We start from the raw sequence: 24,012 nt of genomic DNA, 5'->3' as shown, positions 1-24,012 counted from the left end.
ATAATGGATGATTCTTGAATCAGTAAGTCACGTGAATGATAAGCACAAAGAATTGCATTGTTGGCTGACCTGAAAATTGTCCTGTGTCCTGTTCAGTCCTTCATTACTACTTCCATCTCTCCTTGACCAAACATATTCAACCACAGGGGAGTATATAAACCCAGAGAGGAACAGAGGAAGGCTAGGTCAATACAAGCAGGTGTCTGAGGTGCTCTGGTATCCGAAGTTCTTGCTGCCGTCTTCTGATGTGGATATCCTAATGAGGGAACATTTAGAGAGTAAGACTGCAGGCTCTGACTTTGCTCTTTTCTTCTTTTTTTTTCCATTTTTTCCACTAGTTGCTTAAGATTTCACCATTGAGCAGAAGTGCATCCTAGAAGGCAGCTAGGTCCAATGTTTCATGTTCTTGTTCAATGGATTCCACCAATGCTACTCACAAAAATTTCCTTATAATGCTTTTAGGTAGCCTGTGCAGAACTTGTCAAACACTTTCATGGCATCGAGCCAAATAACAGATGAGACAAACTGTTGTGCAGCCAGAAAGAAAAGGGGTATTTGTAAGGACAGTTGTGTTTAGCTTCTGTACTCTAGTGTGTGATGCCACAACTAATTCTGGTTCCATCAATCCACAGCTGTCAGGTGACAAGCTGAATTGTATGAAGAGCTTTATTATACCATGCTATGCTAAGTAATGCTAGGCAGAAGGAGATCTCTGGATGCGTGTATTCAGCAGTTAAGATGTAATATTTCATGCAACTAGATGCACCGAATGAATGTTAAAATCTTAAGAATTAATGTCTTGAAGTGATTTGCAGGTGTTTCTGGTACAGGTAACAAACAAAATCCTAAGGGATTTTGTCAAGGAAGGGATGTCAAGGAAGAATTTAAGTGGCACGGGATGCATGTTGCATGCACCACTCAGATAGCATAACCAGTTCACTGTTGATCATTTATCTTTTCAGAGTTGGTTGCTGGAGTCCCAAGGGGAGCACAGAACTTTGGCTATGTATGTACTGGACCCACATTTTATCCTTTTTATAGTGAGAATGGAGTTAGACCATTTGGAAGATTAAAGTCTACATTCTATTTTCTGTCTCTTTGATCCTAAACTTTCTAATCAGAGAAAACTGCCACTGACTTTCACCCTCAGGCTCACCTGTCTGGGTTGAAATGCCTTGCTGGTTTGGGCTTTGAATATTAAGCACTTAGTCCTTTCTGAAGCTTGTTTTCAATAGCCAATTACAAGCTTGCTTTGAGTATGACTAGTATCCCTATACCCGCTGAGTGTTATCAGACCTAAGCTTACCCATAGGTTAGCATATTTCATGTGCAATGCTGTGTCCACAGTGGAGACCAGTCCAAGTTCAGATTATTCATACCCAGTATTTATTTTCAGTGCTCTAAGTATGTACACTGAATACCAGATGCAGAGAGTCATGATATGCAGTTAGAAGTGAAGGGAGAAAGCAATATATGTGTGTGGATACATCTTTTACTCATAGGAAAAAAAGTTTCAGAACTAACCTGATTGGGAGACAGAGATCCCAAGTACAGGTGCATTCTCTAGTTTTGTGGACTCAAACTGCCTTGTGTCATACCATTTTTCAGAGGAAAGGGGGGGTGTGCGTGTGTATATATATATGTATGTATGTATATGTTTCCTTATGTTTTAAGTTCATGTTTTCATGCGTACTGATGTAGTCACGGGTTAGCTGATAGTCTGTGATTTACTGCTGTTCACAGTGTCCAGTAAGAAAGGAAAATTGTCTTTTCCCCATTTTATTCATGGGAGACCTGAGATTCGTAAACTCTTAGTGATCTGTTCAAGATCATACAGGAAAGCTGTGGTGAAACAAAAGAATTTTTTTTTTCTTGGCCACTTGGGCCATCCTTCGGTGTGTCGAATTGGTTTGCAGTGGTATTACACTGTAGCATGTGTGCTTGAAACTTTCCATATTTTTCTGTTACCAGGTCTCAATTATTAATTCTTCAGACTTGACCTTCATCCAGAACTTCACTGGTGAACAGGTAATGTCAAGCAACTATGTGATGAAATATTATATCTCTGGAGGATATAGTTTCATTAATGTAGTTTCAAGAATATATAAAATATTTTTTAGATTTAATGACCATAGAAACAAAGAGGATTATCAGTAAAAAATTTTTAAAAATTGATATCTGATATGAAAGCCTATCTGTTGTTTTTTATTTCCAGATGGCGTCTTATTTTGGGTACACTGTTGCAGTATCTGATGTTAACAATGATGGGTAGGTTACCGAATATATTCAGCTCCACTGAACATTAATAGAAGCAATGCCTGATATTTATTAATAAACACAGGTTTTCAGGTGCTTCATACCTCAAAATGCTTCTCTTCGCTTCTCTGCTTTTCTAATTTTAATTGTTTACATAGGCTTATTTTTGTGCAATCACAGTGGCACAAGTATTTGCAGGCCTAGTTTGGGTGAGTTTATCTTCCTGAGTATTTATTCAAAGCAGCGTGGCAGAGTGGGAATGTCCAAAGTCTTAGGAAACAGATCCAGGTAGAAGAACAGTGAATAAATAGTGATAGGTACTGCTGGGAAGAGATAGGTGAAAGTCAAAAGTTCATTCTCCCATTCTCAAAAGCAGATAAGTCTTCTCACATGTGGACCATCCATAGCTTCACTTCCCAATTTTAAAAGCTTTCCAATATCATCAGCTCCTCATTCCAGCACCTGCTGGTTGGCCATCTCTTTTCATCCTCCAGAGGACCAAAAAGTATCTATATGGCCTGTAGTTGTTATGACAGGCATAGTGCTTGTCTGAGGGAGAACGCTGCTCAGCTCCCAGGGTCATGCCGAAGACACTTGGGGTTTCAGGCCCTGTTGAACAAAACACTTGCTAATTTTGAACTCATGTAAAGTCTGATTAAATATTTTAGAAGATCAGGACTTTAGTAAGTGAATATTGATACTAGCTTTCTAGCAAGGAGATAAAGAAAGATCCCTGAAGCTCAGAGCCTTGGAAGTCTGCACAAAGGTGAGACAGGATTATATTTAGAGCTATGGCATTCTCTTGCCTATTGCAAAATGTCTCAGATGTGTCTACTTCATATTCTTTTCTTATGATTATTTCTTATTAGGTGCTTAAACATAGTGCATTAAGTAATTTTTCTGGGCTAAATCATTGCTTCCCATCAGTGACTAGTGACCCTTTAAAGAGTGAGGGATACAAGAAAAGAGAAAAGTAACAAGGTGATAAAATGTTATTGCAGTTCCAAAACAACAACAACAACAGAAAAAAGACGCTTCAACAGTTTCTGTAGTAGCTTCATAGCACTCAAATCTTTCCAAGTTTCTGAGGTCAAATTTTGTCACGGTGCCATAGCTTTTGAAAATTCCTATTTTTATGATACACAGAGTCAGGATTAATTTAGTCCTACCATAATGCATTACTGATGTGAAAGGGTGGAGACACATTGATCTAAGTTACAATAGACACTCATTAGACTTTTGGGGAACTTGCTATTTAACTTCTCACTGAACCAAACTATTTCCTGTGCAGGTTATTTCCTGTGAACCATAGGGTTACTTGGCAGGTCTCATATTTTCTGTGTACCTCTAAGACCACAGTTTATGTCAATAATATAATCAAGCTGCTGTTGAGGCCTGTGTGGTCTCCCAGTCTATATCTTAAAAGAAATCTAATGACTCTTTCTGAGATCCAAACATCCCACAGAAAACAAAACACAAAAAGCTCTACTTGATAAACATGTCTGATTAGATATGTAGTCTGTCTTTGCTGCTTTGCACATATAGTCGATAGAAATATTCATCTGAAAGGAAGAGTAAAACAGAGAGAGGAAAAAAACAGCAAAAGGGAAATGACCACTTCAAATTCACGTGGGTTTTTTGTGCAGCAAAGGACAAAGGAGGTAGTGATGGCCTTATCAGTACGAGAAACCTGATTAAGTTGTATGCTGAAAAGATTAATAGGAGTGATGCTTTGCTGTAATATGACTGAAGATATGGCTCAAAGATTAGGCTCATCCTAGGAGAAAAGCTCTGTAGACCTTCTGCTCCAGCAGTTCTGCAGGTGTTCCAGGGTGACTCTTGCAGTTTTTTCTGCACCACATCAGGACTGTAGGCAGAACAGGGAAATTGAGGATATTGTTTGAACTACCGTTTAGTTGCCTACTGCTAATAATGAGAAATCCACAATGAAACTTAACAAATCAAGCTTTGCCATCAATTTACAGACTACATTCCTAGTAAAGAGGAAAGAGGAGAACACTTTCAATTTAAACTGAAACAGTCCAATAAAAATAGTGGAATAAACTGTTTACTGGTCTTCTATGTGGGCTATATCAAAGCTTCCCATAGTCATACTTTGACCTCTTGACATTTCCCATACTCCTGCTTTTTATTACTCATCAGGATACAAAGAAACTGCATGCAGTCTCAGCAGGTGGTCAGCTTGTGCTTTGTAAAGATTTTTTTACCAGAAGGGAAGCAATACTTGCTGGTTACCTTTCTGTGCTGGAACAAAAATAAATACATAATTTATGTTAACTGCAACATCTTAGTGCAATAATGAAATGAATCTAATGAATCGGTTCAAACTACCAGTGCAAATTGAACTGCACTTTATGGTTTAATATTACTGTCCAGGGGCTTTTGCTTTTGCTTTGCACTTATGGCCTTTTAAAAGGGATCACATCAACCTGAATTTGGCTCAGAACTCCAATTTTGTAAATATAAACTCCTACAATTTAAAAGACAATTGAAATGTCCTCCTTCACCAACAAAAAATGTATAATTCTAATCACATAGGTACTTATAACCCAACAAGTGCCCCTCCCTTGACTGCTTGATGTCTAAATAGTTAAACTGTAGGAGCTGGAAGGTAAAAATGACTATAAAGCATGGTAAGCAGCAATTGCTTGCTTATTACCCACTTGGAGAGGAACCAGGAGTAAGTAAATGAGGGTCAGAGAGAGCAGGGTAGCTGAAGAATCCTTCCTCTCTGGCTATAGTACATGGATGTGACAGTGCAAAAAAAACCCAAACCCAAATCCCTGGAATTGCCTGAGGGAGAATTCCTTCTTGCAGAGGACTTGCTGAAGCAGCTTGCCTTGACCTACTGAGCTTGGCACTGACAGAGAAGGAGGAAAATCAAGAGGGTGAGGGAAGGAAGGCTTTGGTGTGGGTGGGACATGCCAAGACTTGGAGGGAAGGCAAACTAAGTGCTGTGGGTGTTCCAGCTAGCTCTGCTGCCCATAACCAGTTTAGAGATAGGTCAGTGTAATTTAGATGACTGCCTTCCTTCCACCTTTCCCTCAGCACATCAGAAGATGAGCCATCTTAGGTACTGGGTTCTGGTCCCTGCTCCCTAGACTATTCATGCATCTTATACAATCATTGTCATTTTTTTTAACAAAGTAGAAATTCTCCTAGAAAAATAACCAGCACTGTACACTTCCAGCTGAGAGGCTGCAATCCCTGCACAACAGACTCTGGTTCTTGTCTGCTTGCTTGCTGTCTCACGTGTTGAATCTTGTATTCTGGGTTAGGCTTCTGCTTAGAGAATTTTAGGCCACTGTGGATGATAGACAGTCTGCCTCTGTCTTTTTACCATTTTAGGCACTCTGGATATTGCTCTATGGGCCAGAGTTTTAAAGGTATCTAGGTATCTACTTATTTTACATGGATGGACTGGGAGCTTCCTGGCTCTGAATCTTTTGCTTCCTTACCAACCTCTAAAAAATCTTCCCTTAGTCTTACAATCCTTCATTTGTAAAATATTCATTGGAGCTAAGCTCATCTTTTACTTCATGGTTTGTACAGCACATAACACCTTGGGGTCCCAATCTTACTGGCAATGACTGGACTGTAATGCAATAAAACAATAATTGATGATAGTGCTACTGTGTAACGCTTTTAGTACATGGCATGGGTAAAATAACTTGTAAAAAACAGAGCATTCATGATCTGTTTTTGTTATTGCTATTGTTTCATGGCAACCATTTCAGCTGACATTCTGTCCCAACCACGAACATCTTCCATTAGTAGAGGAGGACTTTTGATGTTTAGTGTGAAAGGAAAATCCCACCTTTGATGTCAAGTCAGCATCTGCTTCCTTCCTTTTTTAGTTATTCATGCCATGGGGCAAAATCTGACGTATAAAGAATAGAATAACTGTACCAAAGTGACCTGACATTTTGAATTATGGTTTCCTTTATGGAAACATATTATAAAACCTAATAGAAAAATAATATTTCTAGAAGTACTTTGTCACAATTTACAGAATGTGTAAGTTCTACAATGTGATTAAAAGGCTTCTAGATGAGATATTCTGTCCTAAATTCTATGGTATATATATATATTAGAATCATAGTATATATCTATGATAAAGTACTAGCTGAGCTACTCCTAAATCATATGGGTTTTTTTCTGTCAGGATTGGGAAAAACAGTGCAGTGCAATTTTACTAATTGATTTACTAATGGATAAAGCCTTTGTGAAAACATGACTTGGGAATATGATGAACTGTGAGTAGAAAGTTTTCTACGACTTTTACAAAGTTTGAACAAAGTTTTATGTTAGAGCAAGAGAACATGTTTTCCAAATTAAAAATTCTGGGATCAAGTAGTACTAGTTATTTGCAGTAACAGAGTTCTTTAATATGAATGACCGATGTCCACTGAATATAATGGGAGTTATCCTGTTAGTTTACACGGGCTTGAGCAACCTTCAGAAATTAATCTGATACTAGCATTTCATATCTCAGAATAATCTATTAAGAATATTTCTACTTGTTATGTGTCTGTCAATCTTACCTGATTTTATTCTTTACTGTCCAGTAAAGGGTTTTTTTTTCCTGCTAAATAAATGTTGGTAACATGTTTCAAAAGACCCCATTTAGAACAACAACATGCAAAATACTCTTTGATTAGTCTGCCTTCTTTTACTGATTCTTCTTGGAGTAGCAAAATGAACAAAAGGACTTTTCCTTCTAAGTCTCATATTTTTGTGATTTTATTATGTCCTTTCTCTATAATACTTAATCCAGCAAATTACGTGAGCACTGCAGCTACTCGTGTAGCTAATATTCAACAGAAGTGTTTTCAGAAATAAAGCTTTGGCTTTGTCTCCCAGCTTCCATTTGAATTAGTAATGAGGCAGTCTCTATTAATTGATGCTCTACCTGTGTTTCATGTGTATTACTTCAGAAATCGGCTGGAAAGTGGCAATTTTTGTTCTGTTGTTCACTTACTGATGTATAATTTTTAAAAGCTAGATTTCATACTTAAATTTGTCTCTCACTAGCACTGTTAGCAGGATAGATCTACATAATTTGTTCTAGTAACACGGATCCCCTCTGAGTTAAATTTCTGACTTCTGGATCATTAACTGCAAAGTATAGCTTTTCAGTGTCTGCTGTGGGCATAAATTGAAGTGCGAGAAATTCCATTTAAACCTAACAAGAAATGTTTTTGCTGTGAGGGTGATCAAACACTGGAAGCAGTTGCCCAGAGAGGTTGTGGAGTCTCCATCCATGGAGATACTCAAAACTGGAGTGGGCACGTCCCTGGGCAGCCTTCCCTAGTTGACCATGCTTTCACCAAGTGTTTGGGCTACAAGAACTTCAGAAGTGCCTTCTTACCTCAGTCTATGACTCTGTGATAATTATCAGCCTCCTGTTTAACAAATGCATGAACTGTGTTGACTACACTCAATCTTTCAGTGACACTAGTTTTTGTTTGACTGTTCCAGTTTAGATGATATCTTAGTTGGTGCCCCTCTCTTTATGGAACGAGAATTTGAGAGCAAGCCTAAAGAAGTTGGGCAAGTTTATCTATACCTGCAAGAAAGTGCTTTCTTCTTCCGAGATGCGCAAATTCTGACAGGCACTGAAGTGTTCGGTAGATTTGGCAGTGCAATCACGCACCTTGGAGATCTCAATCAAGATGGATATAATGGTAATTCATATGTAATGTAGTAATATATATCTCTGTATAACGTTGAAATCAAAAATGGCTAAGCAGTGAATATGAAGTGTCTGTGCAGTGCCTGAAAAAGGCTTTTAAACATGTAACTGCCTTTGAAAGTCACAAGAATTTTCACTAATCCTAATGAAACTGATATTGAGGGCCAAACCATGAAAAGCTTACCTATAGGAGGACAGTCATTGACTACAGTGCTCTTTTTTACTAAATATTAGCATGTTCATTTGAATAAAAATATTATCTGTTGTTTTATTGCTATAATTACATTTAAATACTTAGTTTAAGATGTTGCATTTGTTTAAAAGCAGAGTTCTTCTCTCCTCAAATGCTTGGATGAGTTTGAGAATTGAATGAGGCTCAGTAAATGGAGCATTTTGCCCCCAGTGAAAGAATTGGACCAGTACAGACGTACTGTTTTGGAATCGGACTTCCATTGGTACTTAGGCACCAGAAGAAACAGGTGCATAATGGGACCTTTTTCAAATGCCTTTAGGACACACACACAGCAAAACATTCATGTATGTTAACTGGGAGCCTAAATTCAAGAAAACAGTCCCAGTAAACTAACTTGCTTAATTATCTGAAATAGCCTGGATGCCGTGAGCAGCTAGAGTTAGCCTCCTAGACATGGTCAGTAACACCCTGCTTTTCCCTGCATGCATTTCCTTACTTCTTATTTCCAAGATGTTAGGGATCTGCAAAGCAGGCATCTGTGCATCTAAAACCCCAAGGACTTTTTCCTGGAGGAGGTATTTTGCACAGTAGCTTTGAAGATAGTTGGCCCGCTAAGGAAAAGTTAATGGACTTTGATCTTCCTTAACTTAAGGGCTGTTTTTCATGGTGCTGTAGCCACTAGACTCTAGGGCAACGTCACCAACGTGTCACCAAGTCATGTCAGGAGCCATAGAATTGTATTGGGGTTCAAGGTGCACAAAATCCAAATACTGTCCTGTGGGTAGAAGCCACCGGATTGTGACTGCTGAGAATACCCTCACTGGCTTGTCCTGGAATCCCACCACGGAGTACAGCCCAGCTGGACCCCACAGTGGAGACTTCCTGTTTTCTACCTGTGATCAATAGCAGATGCCCTCAGCTTCTCTGGGTAGGGAAGGTTTGTATCCCTGCTCTCCAGCGTTCTGGTAAGGCAGGGAGGAGGCGTTCCTGCTTTCCTCTCTCACTGTATAGAGAAGACTAAGAAGGATATAGAGCCAAAGTCTTCTGCTTCATAACTGAAGATGCCAGTCATAGAGCTTTGGTGCACTCCTGCCTTTAGAGTGAAGGTACAAATTCCAGGTGCTGAAGTCAAATTTAATAAAGGAGTCTAGCACCAGCACCTAGATCAGAACCTAAAAATGAGAGCTGTAGATATGTATCCTCCTCTAGTGTTTCCTGTTGGCTAGCTCAGCTACTGCTCTGTTCAACTCTTGAATCTCAATCTAGACATGTGATTCTCTCCACATCCCATGTTTAGGAGCTAAGAACAGCATTGTGAGTTCTGCTTCTTGGATATGGCACCTCATTTTTTAAGGATTGCAGTGCTTAATTGCATAATGCCCAAGGCCTTCTGTTAAATTCCTGACTCAGTACTATTCCCATTTCTCAATAAGATGTTGGCTTGGTATAAATGAAAACATTATATTCCATTGTTCTCCTTTGCATACTAAAGCACTGGCTGTTTGAGGGGGGTGGGTTTTTTGTCCGTGTTGAATATTTTATCTGGAAAAAGAAAATTAATTTTATCTAACAGCTGTTCCTTATTAATTAGGTGATAGAGGAAATAAAGAAAAAATTGTGTCTGTTTAAAAATATGGAAGTAGAAGCAGGCATTCATTAGATCTTGATTTATTAAAGCTTATTAAATGCCCTGGAAATATGGTAGAGGAGTCCAGTGTGGACTGGCTATTTAGTACAATGCAATAACCCCTTCATAGGATGATTTTATAAGCTTTTGTCATGAAAGTTTGACACAGAAAAGACACCACAAACATTTTTGTATATTTGCTTTGCAACTAGAATCCATACAGAAGTACAGAATGTTGAAGTTCTTGCATGTATGTGCCAGAAACCATTTATGTGTGTTTTCCTGCAGGGACTTAATTTCTGCTTTATTTTAATTGTGCCCATTCTTTTTATTCTTTTATTGCACTGCAGACATTGCCATTGGTGCACCATTTGCAGGAGAAGACAGAAGAGGGAAAGTGCTCATTTACAATGGATATAGTAATGGGTTAAATACTAACCCTTCCCAGGTTCTCAATGGAGCGTGGGCCTCACAGTCCATGCCTTCGGGATTTGGCTTCACTCTGAGAGGAGACTCAGATGTAGACAAGAATGATTACCCAGGTAAGATTTTTCCATTAGAAAGGGAATTTCATACTTCCATTCTCTGGAAAATGTATCATGCCTAAACTGCTCCTTTTGGAAGGCAGAGGTCAGAATAAAGAGTAGACATTTTTGGATAGTTCTAGCTTGCTTTCCTGAGAGTTAAAATCAGACAAAACAAATACTCCCTTTCCTGTCAAAAGACATGATCAGAAAGGCAAGAAAGGGCTTAAATAGTTACATTAACATGAAACATGTGAAGTTTACAATAAAAAGCTTAACCCTTTCCCCCCACTTCCAAAAACTAAATGCTCTCAGCTTATTGAACTTGTAAGGTCTCCTTCATCCTGGCATTCTTTCTTAATTAAAAACATGTTGTATTGTAGAAGAAGGGATTGACTTGGTTGTGTTGCTAAGTTGTTTTTTGCTGTCCGAAGAGACACGGGGCCATATATAGGTTCTTAATGGCTTTGATTGCATTACAAAAAAGCAGAGAGAATGCAAAGACATTGCTTAAAGGCAGATATTTCATTTGGGCCTTTCCATTCCTTTTCTGTTTTCATTTTGCTACATGGGCTCTTCCTTTTTAGGTTAGCTTTGATTCTTCCTTTTTAGTTTACCTGACATGCATTGAAATTTATCAAGTTTGTAACTTTAGTTGAGTTTTGCTGGGGAGGTATTTATTTTTTTAAGAGGCATGTTGGTAGCATCATAAGTAGTCTGAAAGTTGGAGCTATTTTAAATGTGCTTGTATTTACTCTCTCCTCTAGAAGCAAATCTGTTCTGTTTCTTTTCATCACAATTCAGAAGGCTTAGCAAAGGTGTGCAGTAAAACATCGTATTTTTTTATTGTGAAAGGTTCATCCACAGTAAAATGCTGATAGTCTTTGCTTCCCTAACTTACTGTGAAATCGCTTCAGTTAGCTTGGGTTATTTCAAGGCTAGCGTTCTTAAAAGTTGTATTGTTTCAAAAGTGAAAATTGTGATTTTCAAAGGGACAAAAATGGGGTCTCTTTTACCTTTTCGTGATGGATTGTAAAAACCTTGAAAGAGGTGTCTTTTTTCAAAAGGGGATGAGAGTTTCTGGGAAGGGGTGTTTACAATAGAAATTACAGTTTTACAAACAGAAAAGCTGACTGCAGAGTAATAAAGTGAGGCTATCACAAGACTGAAGTGAGAGGATCTTTAGCATTTGAGAAAAGAAAGGGCTTTTGAATGCTGTTCTGACTTTTTGTTTGCATATTGTTGATGTTGCTATTAATAGTCTTTCATTGTCCATGACTAATGAGGTTCTTTTGGACAACTGAGCTCTTTATTAAAGTTTCAGCATTTAAACATTTCCTAAAGCACCTACAAGGCCACCCAGCAAAACCAAAGAAAACAGGATATTGCATTCCTGACATTTCTAAGATTGAAAAGATAGACAGAGGGAAGGGAGAGACTCTTCCAGGTCTTCTTTGAGTCACAAGGGGAAGAAAGAAGAGTAGAAGTCTAACTAGTGTATTAGCATACTTTATGTGGAGCATCTTTTAAGCTAATTTGTGAAAAGTTTGGGTGATGGGTCTCGATCTTTCTAATGTGTACTGAGGAACTGCTATAGTCAATTCAGTTGTGAGATTTCTTGGAGTTACTCTGCTTGTCAGTGTTGGCTCCACTATACATCCTACTTGCAGAATTTCACATTGTGATATAAACTCGCTATGTGTTAGATGGTTTGGTTTAATTACATTAATTACTTATTTTAGCCAAAAAAACCCCACCTGCATTTACTGTAACTAGCTTTTCCCTCTAGCACAACCATGGCACAGTATTAGCACAAAAATAGAATGCCTTCCTATGGGAAAAAGGAAAAGAAAGAAAGGAAATAATACGGGGAAATGCAAGTCCAGAACAAACACACTAGGCAATGAAGTACGTAATCCTTCTTGTGTCAAAGAGCTTTTCTTCTTTACCTCCTGATGGAAATGCTGAAGGGCAGCCCTTGTACAAAGAGGAAACAAGGGACTGAACTTGGAAGGAAAAGGAAGGAAGTTTTATTTTAGATGTCAGCTGAGAGGCAGAGTATTTGCTGGCTACAGAAAGTCTAGGAAACTAGCCTTCAATTCAGTGCTTCCCAAACTAGCAGGGAAGAACATAATACAGCCATACTGATACAAATGAAAGATCAGTGTAGCACCGTAGCATGGCTCCAGCAGTGGCCAGCAACAGATATCCAGGAAACTGTACAGTTGTTGTGATATTTCCCAGAATATTCACCCAGCTCTAACCAACTGGAAGAGCAAGGTGTTCCTAAGTCAGAGGTGGCATCTTCAAATATAGTAGCCCTTGCCAGACTTTTCTTCCATGAATTTGACCAGTCAATTGTAGAACTTGTATAAACTCTTGGCACACACAGCAACCTGTGTCAAGGGGCCCCACAGCCTAACTGCATGTTTTGTGAAGAAGTAATGCTTTTCACTGCATCCCTTTCAAGTCTTGAGCGTTCCACTGGACAGTTTCTTTGGATGTGCCCTAGTTCTTGTACTGAAGAGACAGTAAACAATTCTTTAGTCCACCCTTATTTTACAGAGCTCTGCCATATTCTCTCCCTCAGCCATATGTTTTAGCAATCCTGCGGAAGGAACCCCAATTTACTTAATTGTTCCTTGTGCAGAGGCAAATGGCGCACCAGCCCTGCTATACCAGATGATGGTTCAGTCTTGTCATCACTGCTGCATCTTCATCATACATTTTTATGTAAAGAGCAGTGTGTAAAGTGTGACTTATGTCTGGCTAAAGCATTGCTTCCAGTAAAGATTTTGCCATTGATCTGGGTTTTGAACTTACCCGACATAAAAAAAGCTGTATATTCCCTACTGAGAAGAAAATCAGAACTAGTACTTGACAAAACAATAATCCCAAATCTTTTTCATTGGTATCAGTGATTATGTTTGTGCAAGAAAATAAAGTGAGCCAGGAACTGTGGTCTGGCCTTGAGGCTACATGGCACGGCACAGCTCACCATCATCAGATGAAACCCTTCTGCCCACTGAAACAGGATGGCCATATCCAAACTGCCTTTTGGGAAAGGTCCTTGGCCCAGGCTATTCCCCAGACCATTCCTGGCCAGTATCTGATTCCTGGCCACTATCTGGGAGAGTACTTACTTGCACACACTAAAATCAGACCAGAGTCTGTGCTAACAATATGAAAATCTGGACAATACCAACACAGTGCTCAAGCTCATGCCCTGACTTTATTTTAATTTCACTTTTGTAGCCACTCACTGTACAAAGCACAGGATACAGTCAGCTAGGCTGAATGGCCACCTAGTCAACATCGTACCTAAAAACGAAACTTTCTCTAGTAGGGTCAGCATGCAGACAGGGCTGCTTTTCCTTCTCATTAGCAGTCCTGTCAGCGTAATGACCATCTGCCTTCAGGTGCCCTGGCATAGATGTTACCACCGTAACAGTAACAGATCTCTACTCTCAGCATTGTGAAAATACAGGGATTTTTCTAACCTTTCATCAGGGAAGATTTAGTTTTTGTTATTAGGCACAACCCTTGGTTTACATCACCACAGCTTTCCAGGGAAGGACTTCTGTAAATTGTGTCATACTTGCAGACGCTCCAGATGTTATGTGCCCAGAACTGTTCTTTTATCAACACAGACAGGGGTGATAATACGGTAGTCTCTGCTTTGCAGGCTCAGAGGTAGTGGGAAACTTTCAACCTTGGGAAGCAGCAGAGGCAGAAAACTGGGCTGATCATCCTAACAGCTGTGTTGCTCTAAAAACATGCAGCTGCCCTCTCTCTGTGTTGGTGTTCATCACCTTCAGCCCCAAACAGAGCACTGGTCCTCAACTAGCGGAAGAATTGCAATGCCAAACAGTGGTGATGGTGGTAATGAAAGGATGGATGCTTCTTTCTCTGTAGTGATGTAAGAGGCAGAACCTGACCAAACTTTATAGTCAGATAAGGCTAGTGAGAGGGAAGCAGTAAGAGGAAGGCAGATTAAACATGTCGGTCAGATAGATTGAACGTACCAAGCCAGCTCTGTGCTTTTTGGTGTGACTATTCAGGGGAACAAACAACGTACAGCTTTCCCAGTCTTCCAAGCAGGACACTGACAACCTTTGTACCATACTTATGTGAGATACTCAGTATCTCTCCAGTATACAATATGTATCCAGTATTTGAAGGAAAAGATCAATTAATCCTCTTAAGCTACATCTACACTATAAATATACTGTTCTTTGGTTCTGAACTGTCACTGAACAGTCCTTCTCTATACTATCAAACTCAGTTTCTTGCCAAAACACGGTTGCTGCGTGCTCTTGGAGACTAGACTTGTGTCTTTTGGAGACTAGTAATTGGCACAGGCCAACTGCTTTAGGGCCATTCTGATGATACCACCGCAGACAGCACAGGTACGGCACACAGGCATGTTCCCTGGCACCGATTTACTAACACTGACACAATAGTAACATCTTTCAGGAGATGATCCATTTCACAGTTTTCTGACAACTCATGTTCTAAGATCATGTTCAAAGGAGGGAACCCTGTCTCACTTATGCTGCTGTAGTAAATACTGACTTAATGCTGTTGCTCTGGATTGACAGTCATGTAAAAAAAAATAAAGGGGATTAAAGAAATAAAGGGAGGGAGCAGTGAATGGAGTGAAAAAGTGTAAAAGATAGGCTTTTTTTCATCAGTTTAAGTGCAAATACAGTGGCAGTTGGGAGGAATTATGTGTGAGATTCTGTGCTGCGCTTTTCAGTGCTGAGGTTAGGACACGGCAAAGCAGCATCATGCTGTATCTGAGGCCGTACTGGTTAGGCCCATAACACAGTTTATATAGCCATAGGATTCTCTGTAATAGCAGCTCTTCAAGGTTTGCTCAAGATATTCTGAAATCCCTGCCTCAGCACAACCTTCCTGTCTGTCTTCTATGCTAGAATATCTGAGCAACATAACGATAACTTTCAACACAGCTTCCATTCCACTCCCCTGTACATCTGGGGCTTTTAGGGCCCCTTTGCTCTATCCTGAGCTTTATTTGTGTCATCAAGGCCTGGAGCAGGGAATGAAGCCTCAGCTTACGCATGTATTTTGAATTGTAGTTTATTTTATTTATATTTTTATTTGTCTTTTTCTATTAGCATAGTTCAGTTTTCATAGGAAGAAAAGAAATCCATAAATCTGTTTAATGGGAAAGAAATTTGTTTCTTTTGGCTTCTGGGCATCCGTTCAAAGCTGGTCCCCACTGAGTGCTTGCAGTCTGTGATTATCTAGGTGATGGTGCCACACTTACAGCTGGTTCATCTATCTGTGCAGGGCTCAAGCATTTGGAGGCTGTAAGGTTTCCGCCCTCACATTTCAGCATATGTTCAGTCACTTGATGGCTGATATTATAGCTGAGCAAATAGTTTATAATTAATAACTTACTGAACTCATTAAGCTTGCTTTCTTCTTGTGGCATATCCTCCAGCAGACTGTGGTTTCTTCAAATGTGTTTGTGAACCAGGATGATTTAACCAGTTTCTTTTAACAGCGTGGGTGGATTCAGAGCAGTGCTCTAGATGAATTCACTATACAAAGGCTGTTGATTAGTTAATTAGTTAATTACTCAAATAAATTATGCACTATTGTTTCTGCTCCCTGCCTATTTAGATGCTTGTACAAGTCTTCCTTTATTACCTTAGAGAGTCACCCTGGAGTCAGTGCTACTGAAGCTTCATCTTCAAGGTATCCCACTTCTATACAAACACAGCTGTTGGCCTGTTCTTTTGGTTATTCTTTTTAGTCAAGCCTTTGTCAGCACAGGGGAACGTATAAAAGAATCTTCATGCCTTGTTATTTTGGACTCAGTTATTATCTTAAGAATAGCATGTAGTTAATATAAACAAATAACTCTAGAAACATTTTAAGAAGGAAACAAGTGTGATAATCAGATAAAAGTTCCTCAGACCTTCAGTAATCCAGTCTGATCTTATTAAAATAGGAGTATTTAACAGCTCCATCTGCTAAGTACATTAACTCAAACAGCAGGAAGAAAACCCTCAAGTTTCTTTCTGAGAGGCAAGGGTTCTTCAGCATTCATAATTTTTTTGAAAACAATAAGCATTGTGCTAACAATATCACAAATTGTAACCTAGAGATTATTAAATTATGAAGTTGGTCGAGGAGATTTGTGGAAGACAAACAAATTAAATCAATGAGAAGCTGCATCCTCTCTGGTAAGAGAGGACTGCTGAGTGTGGGAGCCAGAACAAAGGTGTGGGTTCTGCCAGCAAATGCAGAAAAGCTGAAGTGTTTCTACCAGCTAGTTATGTTTTCACATGACTAATTAATCGAAAATGTAGTGACAAACCAAGAATCTCCTACAAATATGCTAATTTTATGGCAAATTATTACCTACGTAATTTACAGGTATGCTTTTCTAAAATTCTTTGAGATATTTAATGAAATCACAATATTGTGCCCAATGGAGTATAAGAATAAAGCAATTAATCCCACTAAGTAGGGATTTAGAGAAGTGATAGAACATTAACTGCCCTCTTTTGGATTTGTTTGTAGTATAATGAAGTGAATAATAACATTGTATTATGAAAGGGACTCATTCGGACAAAAGGGGAGCATTGAAATGAGTTAGCCTTGGGTGTTATCCTTAACAAACCTGCTACCAGAATGGTTGAAAAACAGAGAGGATCAAGGCAGTTGAGAAGGGTAGGACTCTGTTTTAGGTGGTGGTGGTTTGTAGTATTTAACTAAAATTCTTGAGTAAAGTTGGCTAAACTGAACAATCCCGTGTCCTTTATTATAGTCAAGCCTGAAGTAATGGCCATTTAAAGGAAATTTTATTCTGGACCTTTCCTACTGAGATTTGGGAGTGTAGTGCTCTCTGAAATCCTAGAAAACAAATAGAAATCTGATCATGGGCCTTTTTGGCACCTGATCCAGTGAGGGAAATAAAAACCAAAAAGGCTCACAAAGATTTTTTTTTAACAGGGTTTCCAGTTATGCAGTTTTCTCACTCTCTTTTATGAAATTTCCATTAGCACCTGTACTCAGATAGGATTCTAATGGTTTTCCAGTTCCTATTTATAATACGCAATTAAACTGACAGACTACACAAAGTGATGTTTAAAGCTGTCAGCAAATCATTCTGAGTCCATAAAGTGAACACTGTCATGCCTGTATCCTGGCAGAGTTGCGGTGGGGAGGTGACTCAGCTATCCATTGTTTCATTTTTGGGTTTCTCACAAGTGAAGCACGTGCTAATTATGTAGTCCTTCATTGGCTGTCTTTCTTGGCCACTGTCCCTCATGAAGCGGGATGAGATACCATGCCTCGGCAATTTCGCTTGGGACTGCTGGACAGACTCGAACAAAGCGTGGGGTGCTGAGCATGCCGCATGTTCCTCCCTGCCCAGGCTCCCTGGGGCTGCATCTCTCACAGGGGGTGGAGATGTCCTTTAAAAACACCAGGGGATCAAAGGATTTGCTCAAGTTAATAAATTAACATATTGTTTTGGAACTGGAGGTAGGACTTCGTTGATCTTCCTACTTCCTCCAGTTGGTTGAAGGCTTAGTCATCATCATGGCAAGTTTCTGCCCTTTATCACATGGTGTTTCAGGTCTGGCACAGCCACGTGGCACAAGGTGCAGGTAAACAGACCAGCTTACAAAATCCAGTATGCCTTTCAGTGCCACCTGTGAATACTTTTTCCTTAACTTTTTATGATAATCTTACCGCAGAAAATGGATTTTCTTCACCAGACAACATCTTGCAAGCCTTCCCTTCAGAGCAAAGTAAAATTTGAAATAAGTATTAGGATTGTTTAACTTTGCACAGTGCCCCTTGACTTCAGTTAAGTACATGCCAAAGACAATTGTTTCAGGATTAAGCTCTGTGAAATCCACCAGTTGGGATTTCAGTGCATACAACCCTTAAGCTGTGTTGAAATGCAAGTTGAAAATTCCTTCGAAGTCACTCCGTGCTTGTTTTCTTAGTTTTTGCAGTGTGGTTGTGAGCCCACAGCTCATTTATTCCACAACAGCAATGAGGCAGAAGCTGCTGCCACCAGCCCCTCCTTACGGATCTCTGCTTCTCTGAAGGGTAGCAGCTGATAAATGATCTTCTCAATGAGATGACATAGGCAAAGTGGTCATTTACTTAAATCTATGAGGACCCTCATCCTCCTGAAAACATGAAATGTGAGAAAAGAAGGAGTGAAGGAGATTTTGTGATTCTGATACTTCTCTCTCTTTCTTTCTCTCTTTATTTATACACATTTTAATCTGGGCTTGAAAAAAAACCCTCACAAATGCAAAGGAGCAAAGGTTTTCATATGCTTTTCTACAGGCTCTGTTTGGAAGGGTTATAAGTAGTTAAGCTGGCTTTTTTGGCTGTGTAATTCCAAATTGCTTGTTAAACCCTTATTTTTCAGCTAGTGACCTTTGCATCAGTGACATTGCGTGCGTAGCATTAACAAGCAATGAATAAAGACAACTTCTCTCTATTTTTAGGAGGGGCAAGTTGCCAAACTTCAGATAATTTAGACATCTCATGCATTTTTTCATAGAAATTATTAGTAACTTTTCTTCTGCAGAACACACAACAAATTCAAAACTTCTGCTTATAAAAGTGCTCTGATTTGACATGTATTCAAATCTCATGGATTCGTATCAATGTCAAAAAATGTTTTTTTTCCAGTGATAAGTATAGGAGTTGCACCCAACAAGGCACTGAAAGAAAGAAGAATACAACTACTGCTCTGTAGCAGAACAAGCAGAAGCAAAGCAAAATCCCTAATGGATCTTCCAGTGAATACTCTGCTTGAATATATAATGGCTTGGTCCTTATATTAGATAGTAGATGTCACTACTGGGTATAAGTATGTTTTATTGTTTGCATATTCATTCTTAAGTCCACTTTTCCTACTGAGTAGTTTCATTCATTCAAGCTCTTTGGGTCAAGAATAAGCATGGCCTAGACCAGAGAATAAAGGACATGTCAGGGAAAAAGTAAGAGCTTCCAAACAAGAGCAGGATAAGTACAGTCTTGGCTGCCCTTAGAGTATGCTCAGATAGGGCCTTTGTGATGGTGCTGTGATTGAATGTCCTCATCTTTTTTGCTGTGTCTCCAAACCTGGCTGAGGTGGCAAAGCAGAAAGACTGCTCATGGAAAACCAGTGTTTTGGTGGCTGGGGCCCGCCATTGCTCCTCTAGACCCATTACACTCTGTCTTCAAATAATTCAGGCTCTGTCCTAAAGAAACCAGGATTTAACTATTCAGCAGATGTACAAAACCCCCTTTAATATTAAAGTGGGGGTGCGGAGATAATGGGGACCTAAGTCTGCACAGCTGTAGATACTGAAATTAAGAGCTCACTTGTACTAGTGAGGCTAACTGTATCTGACAGACTCATTCTTTTTACCTTCAGGTTCAAACAGGCTACATTTTATTAAGCTTACTCAAGTTGTGCATTCAGGCTTTCCCTTGTGCCCATGAAGGGTTGAAGTGCTTTATTTTTTAATGAAAGATCAGATTATGAAATCATCACAAGACCAGGATAGAATCATAGAAAGCTTTGGGATGGAAGGGACCTTTAAAGGTCATCTAGTCCAACCCCCCTGCAATTGGCAGGGACATCTACAACTAGGTCAGGTTGCTCAAAGCCCCATCCAGCCTGGCCTTGAATGTTTCCAAGGATGAGGCATCTACCACCTCTCCGGGCAACCCATTCCAGTGTTTCACTATCCTAATTGTAAAAATTTTCTTCCTTATATCCAGTCTGAATCTACCCTCTTTTAGTTTAAAACCATTACCCCTTGTCCTATCGCAACTGGCCCTGCTAAAAAGTCTGTCCCCATCTTTCTGGCTAAGTCTTGGATATCTACCTGTTTTGTCTCTGCCATAACATAGCCCTGTACTGAAACCTTCTGAGTTATCAAGTCTAGTATGAAACAGTACATATCCTAAGTTGTCTGTTGCAGAATTCATAAAGACCATCCAGCTGGGAACAACAGAATGGAAACCCCTTCCTTCTTGTCTTTCACTTTTTGTTCATAACATAATGTTTCTTCTTCCTTTAAAAAAAAAAGAAACCACAAAAAACCCCAAACACAAAAAAACCCAAAAAAACCCAGCAGAATCTCTTGGGATTACCGTGGGTGCTGCTATCAGGGAGCTGCCAGGAAGAGTTCTGCTATGTGCGTTGTGTAGCCTTTATGGTGATGGCCATGTCTCAATCAGTTGTTTATTTAAGAGGAAAATATCTTTAGGTTTTGGTACTGCATGCAAGTTGTCTATAAAAGCTGCTAATGAAAAGGACTCATAAATGTACCAAAAAGGAGATAGAAACAACACTCATTTTCTTCTGCTATTTAAAGTGTTCCTGACCCTGAAGCATATTTCTCTAAGGCCAATGGAAGTAGAAAAATGTAAATGTTGTACAAAAAGAGGATCAGACCCATAAACTGTCCATGCCTGCTTTATCCAATTGAATTCATTGTAGGACAGGCTGTTACCCATGTGGAGTACTTGTTTAAACTTGTGAAATCCTGACCATCTGAAAGGCAGACAGAGCACTGGAAAACATGCTGCCAGAACTGACCCAAACCCACCAAGCTAATAAGCATCAAAGCTCTGTATTTGCATTGTGCTTGATGACTTCAGGGCTTCTTAAGCAAACCAGTGCTCAAACTATGGAAGCAGCAAGTAAGGGTTTGTTTACAACCCTGAGTACTGGTTTAATTAACTCATTTAGATCAATTTAGGCTGCCAGTCTCTACCACTGCAAGGTCTGTTGTAAGACTCTGTCTACTGAATTGCACATGTGAAAATCAAATTGTATGATAACAACAATGGAGTGAAAGGGATGCCCAGATGGACACTAAGGGGCTTGAAAATGAAACAAAGCTCTTTCCTTTTCTTGAACTGTGCTCCAGCTAGAGGCAGCAGGAAAGTTGATCCTTTTTCCTCCCTGCTTGGCTCCAGCTTTTCTCCAGCAGGCCTAAGTCATCCAGGAAGCCAGTCTGGATCTTTCCAGAGAGCCCTGTGTGGGGACTCCAGGCAAAAAGAGGAAATATTTGGGCCTGTAGATTCCCAACCCAGGCCGGTGTCCAGTAACAAAGATGTGCCCAAGGCCTGGTGTAGCACCTGTGTTGTTGACTCCATCTGTTCCAAATGGTGACTGATGGGGGAAAAGATAGCTGTAGACGGATAACTATTGTAAGCCTTAGCACATGCTGCTACAATGCTGAAAACATTAGAAACTATGAAATCAGCCATCCTCTCATCTGCGCATCGTATTTTTGTACACAGAGATGTAATGCTTAAATTAATTAATTACTTAAAACACAAAGCAGGATGGGAAAGATTATCAGGAAGGAACACCATAAATTTTCAACATGGCCTGTATGAGACTGATGACAAAGTGGTTTGCATCTCTTTATGTAATGGGCAATTAATGGTTTGGAATAAAATATATAGGGGTTAATGTCATCCTTTTTCCCCTTTAATGCAAGTTGGAGAGAAGTGAGATTGTGGCATGGGTGTTGTGGTTTAACCCCAGCTGGCGACTAAGAACCACACAGCTGCTCGCTCACTCCCCCCGCAGTGGGATAGGGGAGAGAATCAGAAGAGTAGAAGTGAGAAAACTCCTGGGTTGAGATAAAGACAGTTTAATAGGTAAAGCAAAAGCCACACACACTAGCAAAGCAAAACAAGGAATTTGTTCACTACTTCCCATCGGCAGGCAGGTGTTCAGCCATCTCCAGGAAAGCAGGGCTCCATCACGCGCAGTGGTCACCTGGGAAGACAAACGCCATCACTCCAAACGTCCCCCCCCTTCCTTCTTCTTCCCCCAGCTTTATATGCTGAGCATGACGTCACATGGTATGGAATAGCCCTTTGGCCAGCTGGGGTCAGCTGTCCCAGCTGTGTCCCCTCCCGACTTCTTGTGCACCCCCAGCCTCCTCGCTGGTGGGGTGGTGCAAGAGGCAGAAAAGGCCTTGACTCTGTGTAAGCACTGCTCAGCAGTAACGAAAACATCCCTGTATTATCAACACTGTTTCCAGCACAAATCCAAAACGTAGTCCCATACTAGCTACTCTATCCCAGCCAAAACCAGCATAATGGGTGACCTTGTGTTAAATAGATTGGCACTTAATGGATATGATCAATACATTTATGAGCCGATCTCTTACAATGTGAAATGTTTTCTTTCAGGTACACTGTTGAAAAAAATTACTTAGAAAGGAATTATCACATTATGTTACTGCATTTTTAGTATGAATAGTCTAATTTAGACTGGAAAAAAATGTATGAGAGGCTTCTATATAGTTCTGAAGCTGTTTTGTTTTTCCAGATTTAATTGTAGGTGCATTTGGAGCTGGAAAAGCAGTTGTTTACAGGTACGTGGTAAATACAACGGATTTTTTATTTTACAGCTTTGGTGGAAGATCTGCAAATAAACGACTTTCACACTCCTGTGTTCCCCTGGTGCAGTGTGTAAAAGATGCTCATTACACGTGATAAATTAAGCATCTTGTGAGAAACAAATGCTTTTTTCTCATGCTCAAAACTTGTAATTTTCAATAAAAATTCCCATGCTTAGTCTTAGCTCAAGAAACTTCTGGAATGTTTGACTCCTCAGTTTATTTTAAATAAGACAAGAGAAAATGGTATCTTTTCTACTTTTAAAGCAATGTCACACATGTTCCTATACAGTCAAAAAGTTCTTACTACAGCTCATCAGAGAGAAATTTAAAAAGCATAAAACTGAAAATTAATTTCTTTCCTGGGGGAATAGTACTAGTAAGAAATTTTCAAGCGACTCTGATTCTTCAGAGGTTATCTACATTAAGAGGTGAACTATTTATTGAAAATAAAGACTGCTGCTTTTAGCTTCAGTTTAGAAAACATGTATGAGATCCCATTTTACAAATCACAAAGTTGTTGCTGACTATGGATTTTCACTAAATGCACTGTTTGATTAGAGGTATAAATTAAAACTACCAAATCCGTAAGCAAAAATGTGCTGCTGCCTTCTTAGTCCAGCCATGATGACAGTTCTTTGTATTTAAATATTCACCATCTGTTTCTGCAACAATGTGGTCATATTTCTTGATTCCTGTCTGTCTTCTTGGTGTCTGTATTCCCAACAAGGCATGCTCTGCTTCCCAACTGAATGTTTGTCAAAGCATAAGAATTTTGTAAAACAGGAATGTTAGCTCATATTAGCTAACACTGTAGGTGCAGTGAGTAGACCTGATTTTCCTACTGCCCTATTTAAGAATCATGCAAATACTTTGCAATGCATCACTTTGCAGTGGCATGAATGACTGCACAGGATGTGAAACATTGGAGAATTAGATTCAGTGTGTATTATAGATAGACAGCAATAGAAAAATGTGTTCTATTTATTTTAAGAAAGTGAATAGCAGGAGGCCCTTACTCTTTCCGTTTCCTGGCCAGAGTGTATCAAATATGCAACTTGTCATATTGGAGAAACAGAATTTTATTAACTGAAATTTGCTAGAAAAAAGGTTTTCCCTATTGCACAAAAATGACAAAAGTAATTTTATTTTTTAATGTCTTGCTGAAGTAATATAGAGAAGTAATCATGAAAGCTCAGCTGTGGATTAAAATATGAGGAAAGTAATTTTGTAATAAGCTGGTTTTGCCAGAATTATGTAAGTTAGTGTAA

At 39.4% G+C, this 24,012-nt stretch overlaps 1 protein-coding gene across 1 annotated transcript in view; it reads left to right on the top strand.

Annotated features, from left to right (window-relative positions):
* ITGA8 (integrin subunit alpha 8) overlaps nucleotides 1–24,012 on the top strand; it is a 119,972-nt gene that overhangs the window by 22,527 nt on the left and 73,433 nt on the right. Inside the window, exons 9-14 of the mRNA XM_087775784.1 lie at nucleotides 963–1,006; nucleotides 1,972–2,028; nucleotides 2,216–2,268; nucleotides 7,759–7,964; nucleotides 10,143–10,334; nucleotides 22,672–22,717. Of these exons, the coding sequence (XP_087631910.1) occupies nucleotides 963–1,006; nucleotides 1,972–2,028; nucleotides 2,216–2,268; nucleotides 7,759–7,964; nucleotides 10,143–10,334; nucleotides 22,672–22,717 (598 nt within the window). The remainder of the gene's footprint in view (nucleotides 1–962; nucleotides 1,007–1,971; nucleotides 2,029–2,215; nucleotides 2,269–7,758; nucleotides 7,965–10,142; nucleotides 10,335–22,671; nucleotides 22,718–24,012) is intronic.

Source organism: Nipponia nippon, unplaced genomic scaffold (genome assembly GCF_047370975.1).
Source record: "Nipponia nippon isolate SJK-2023a ecotype South Korea unplaced genomic scaffold, ASM4737097v1 scaffold_1, whole genome shotgun sequence".
Taxonomy (NCBI): domain Eukaryota; kingdom Metazoa; phylum Chordata; class Aves; order Pelecaniformes; family Threskiornithidae; genus Nipponia; species Nipponia nippon.
The sequence above is the reverse complement of the archived record's forward strand: the minus strand, read 5'-3'. Positions and strand labels throughout refer to the sequence as shown.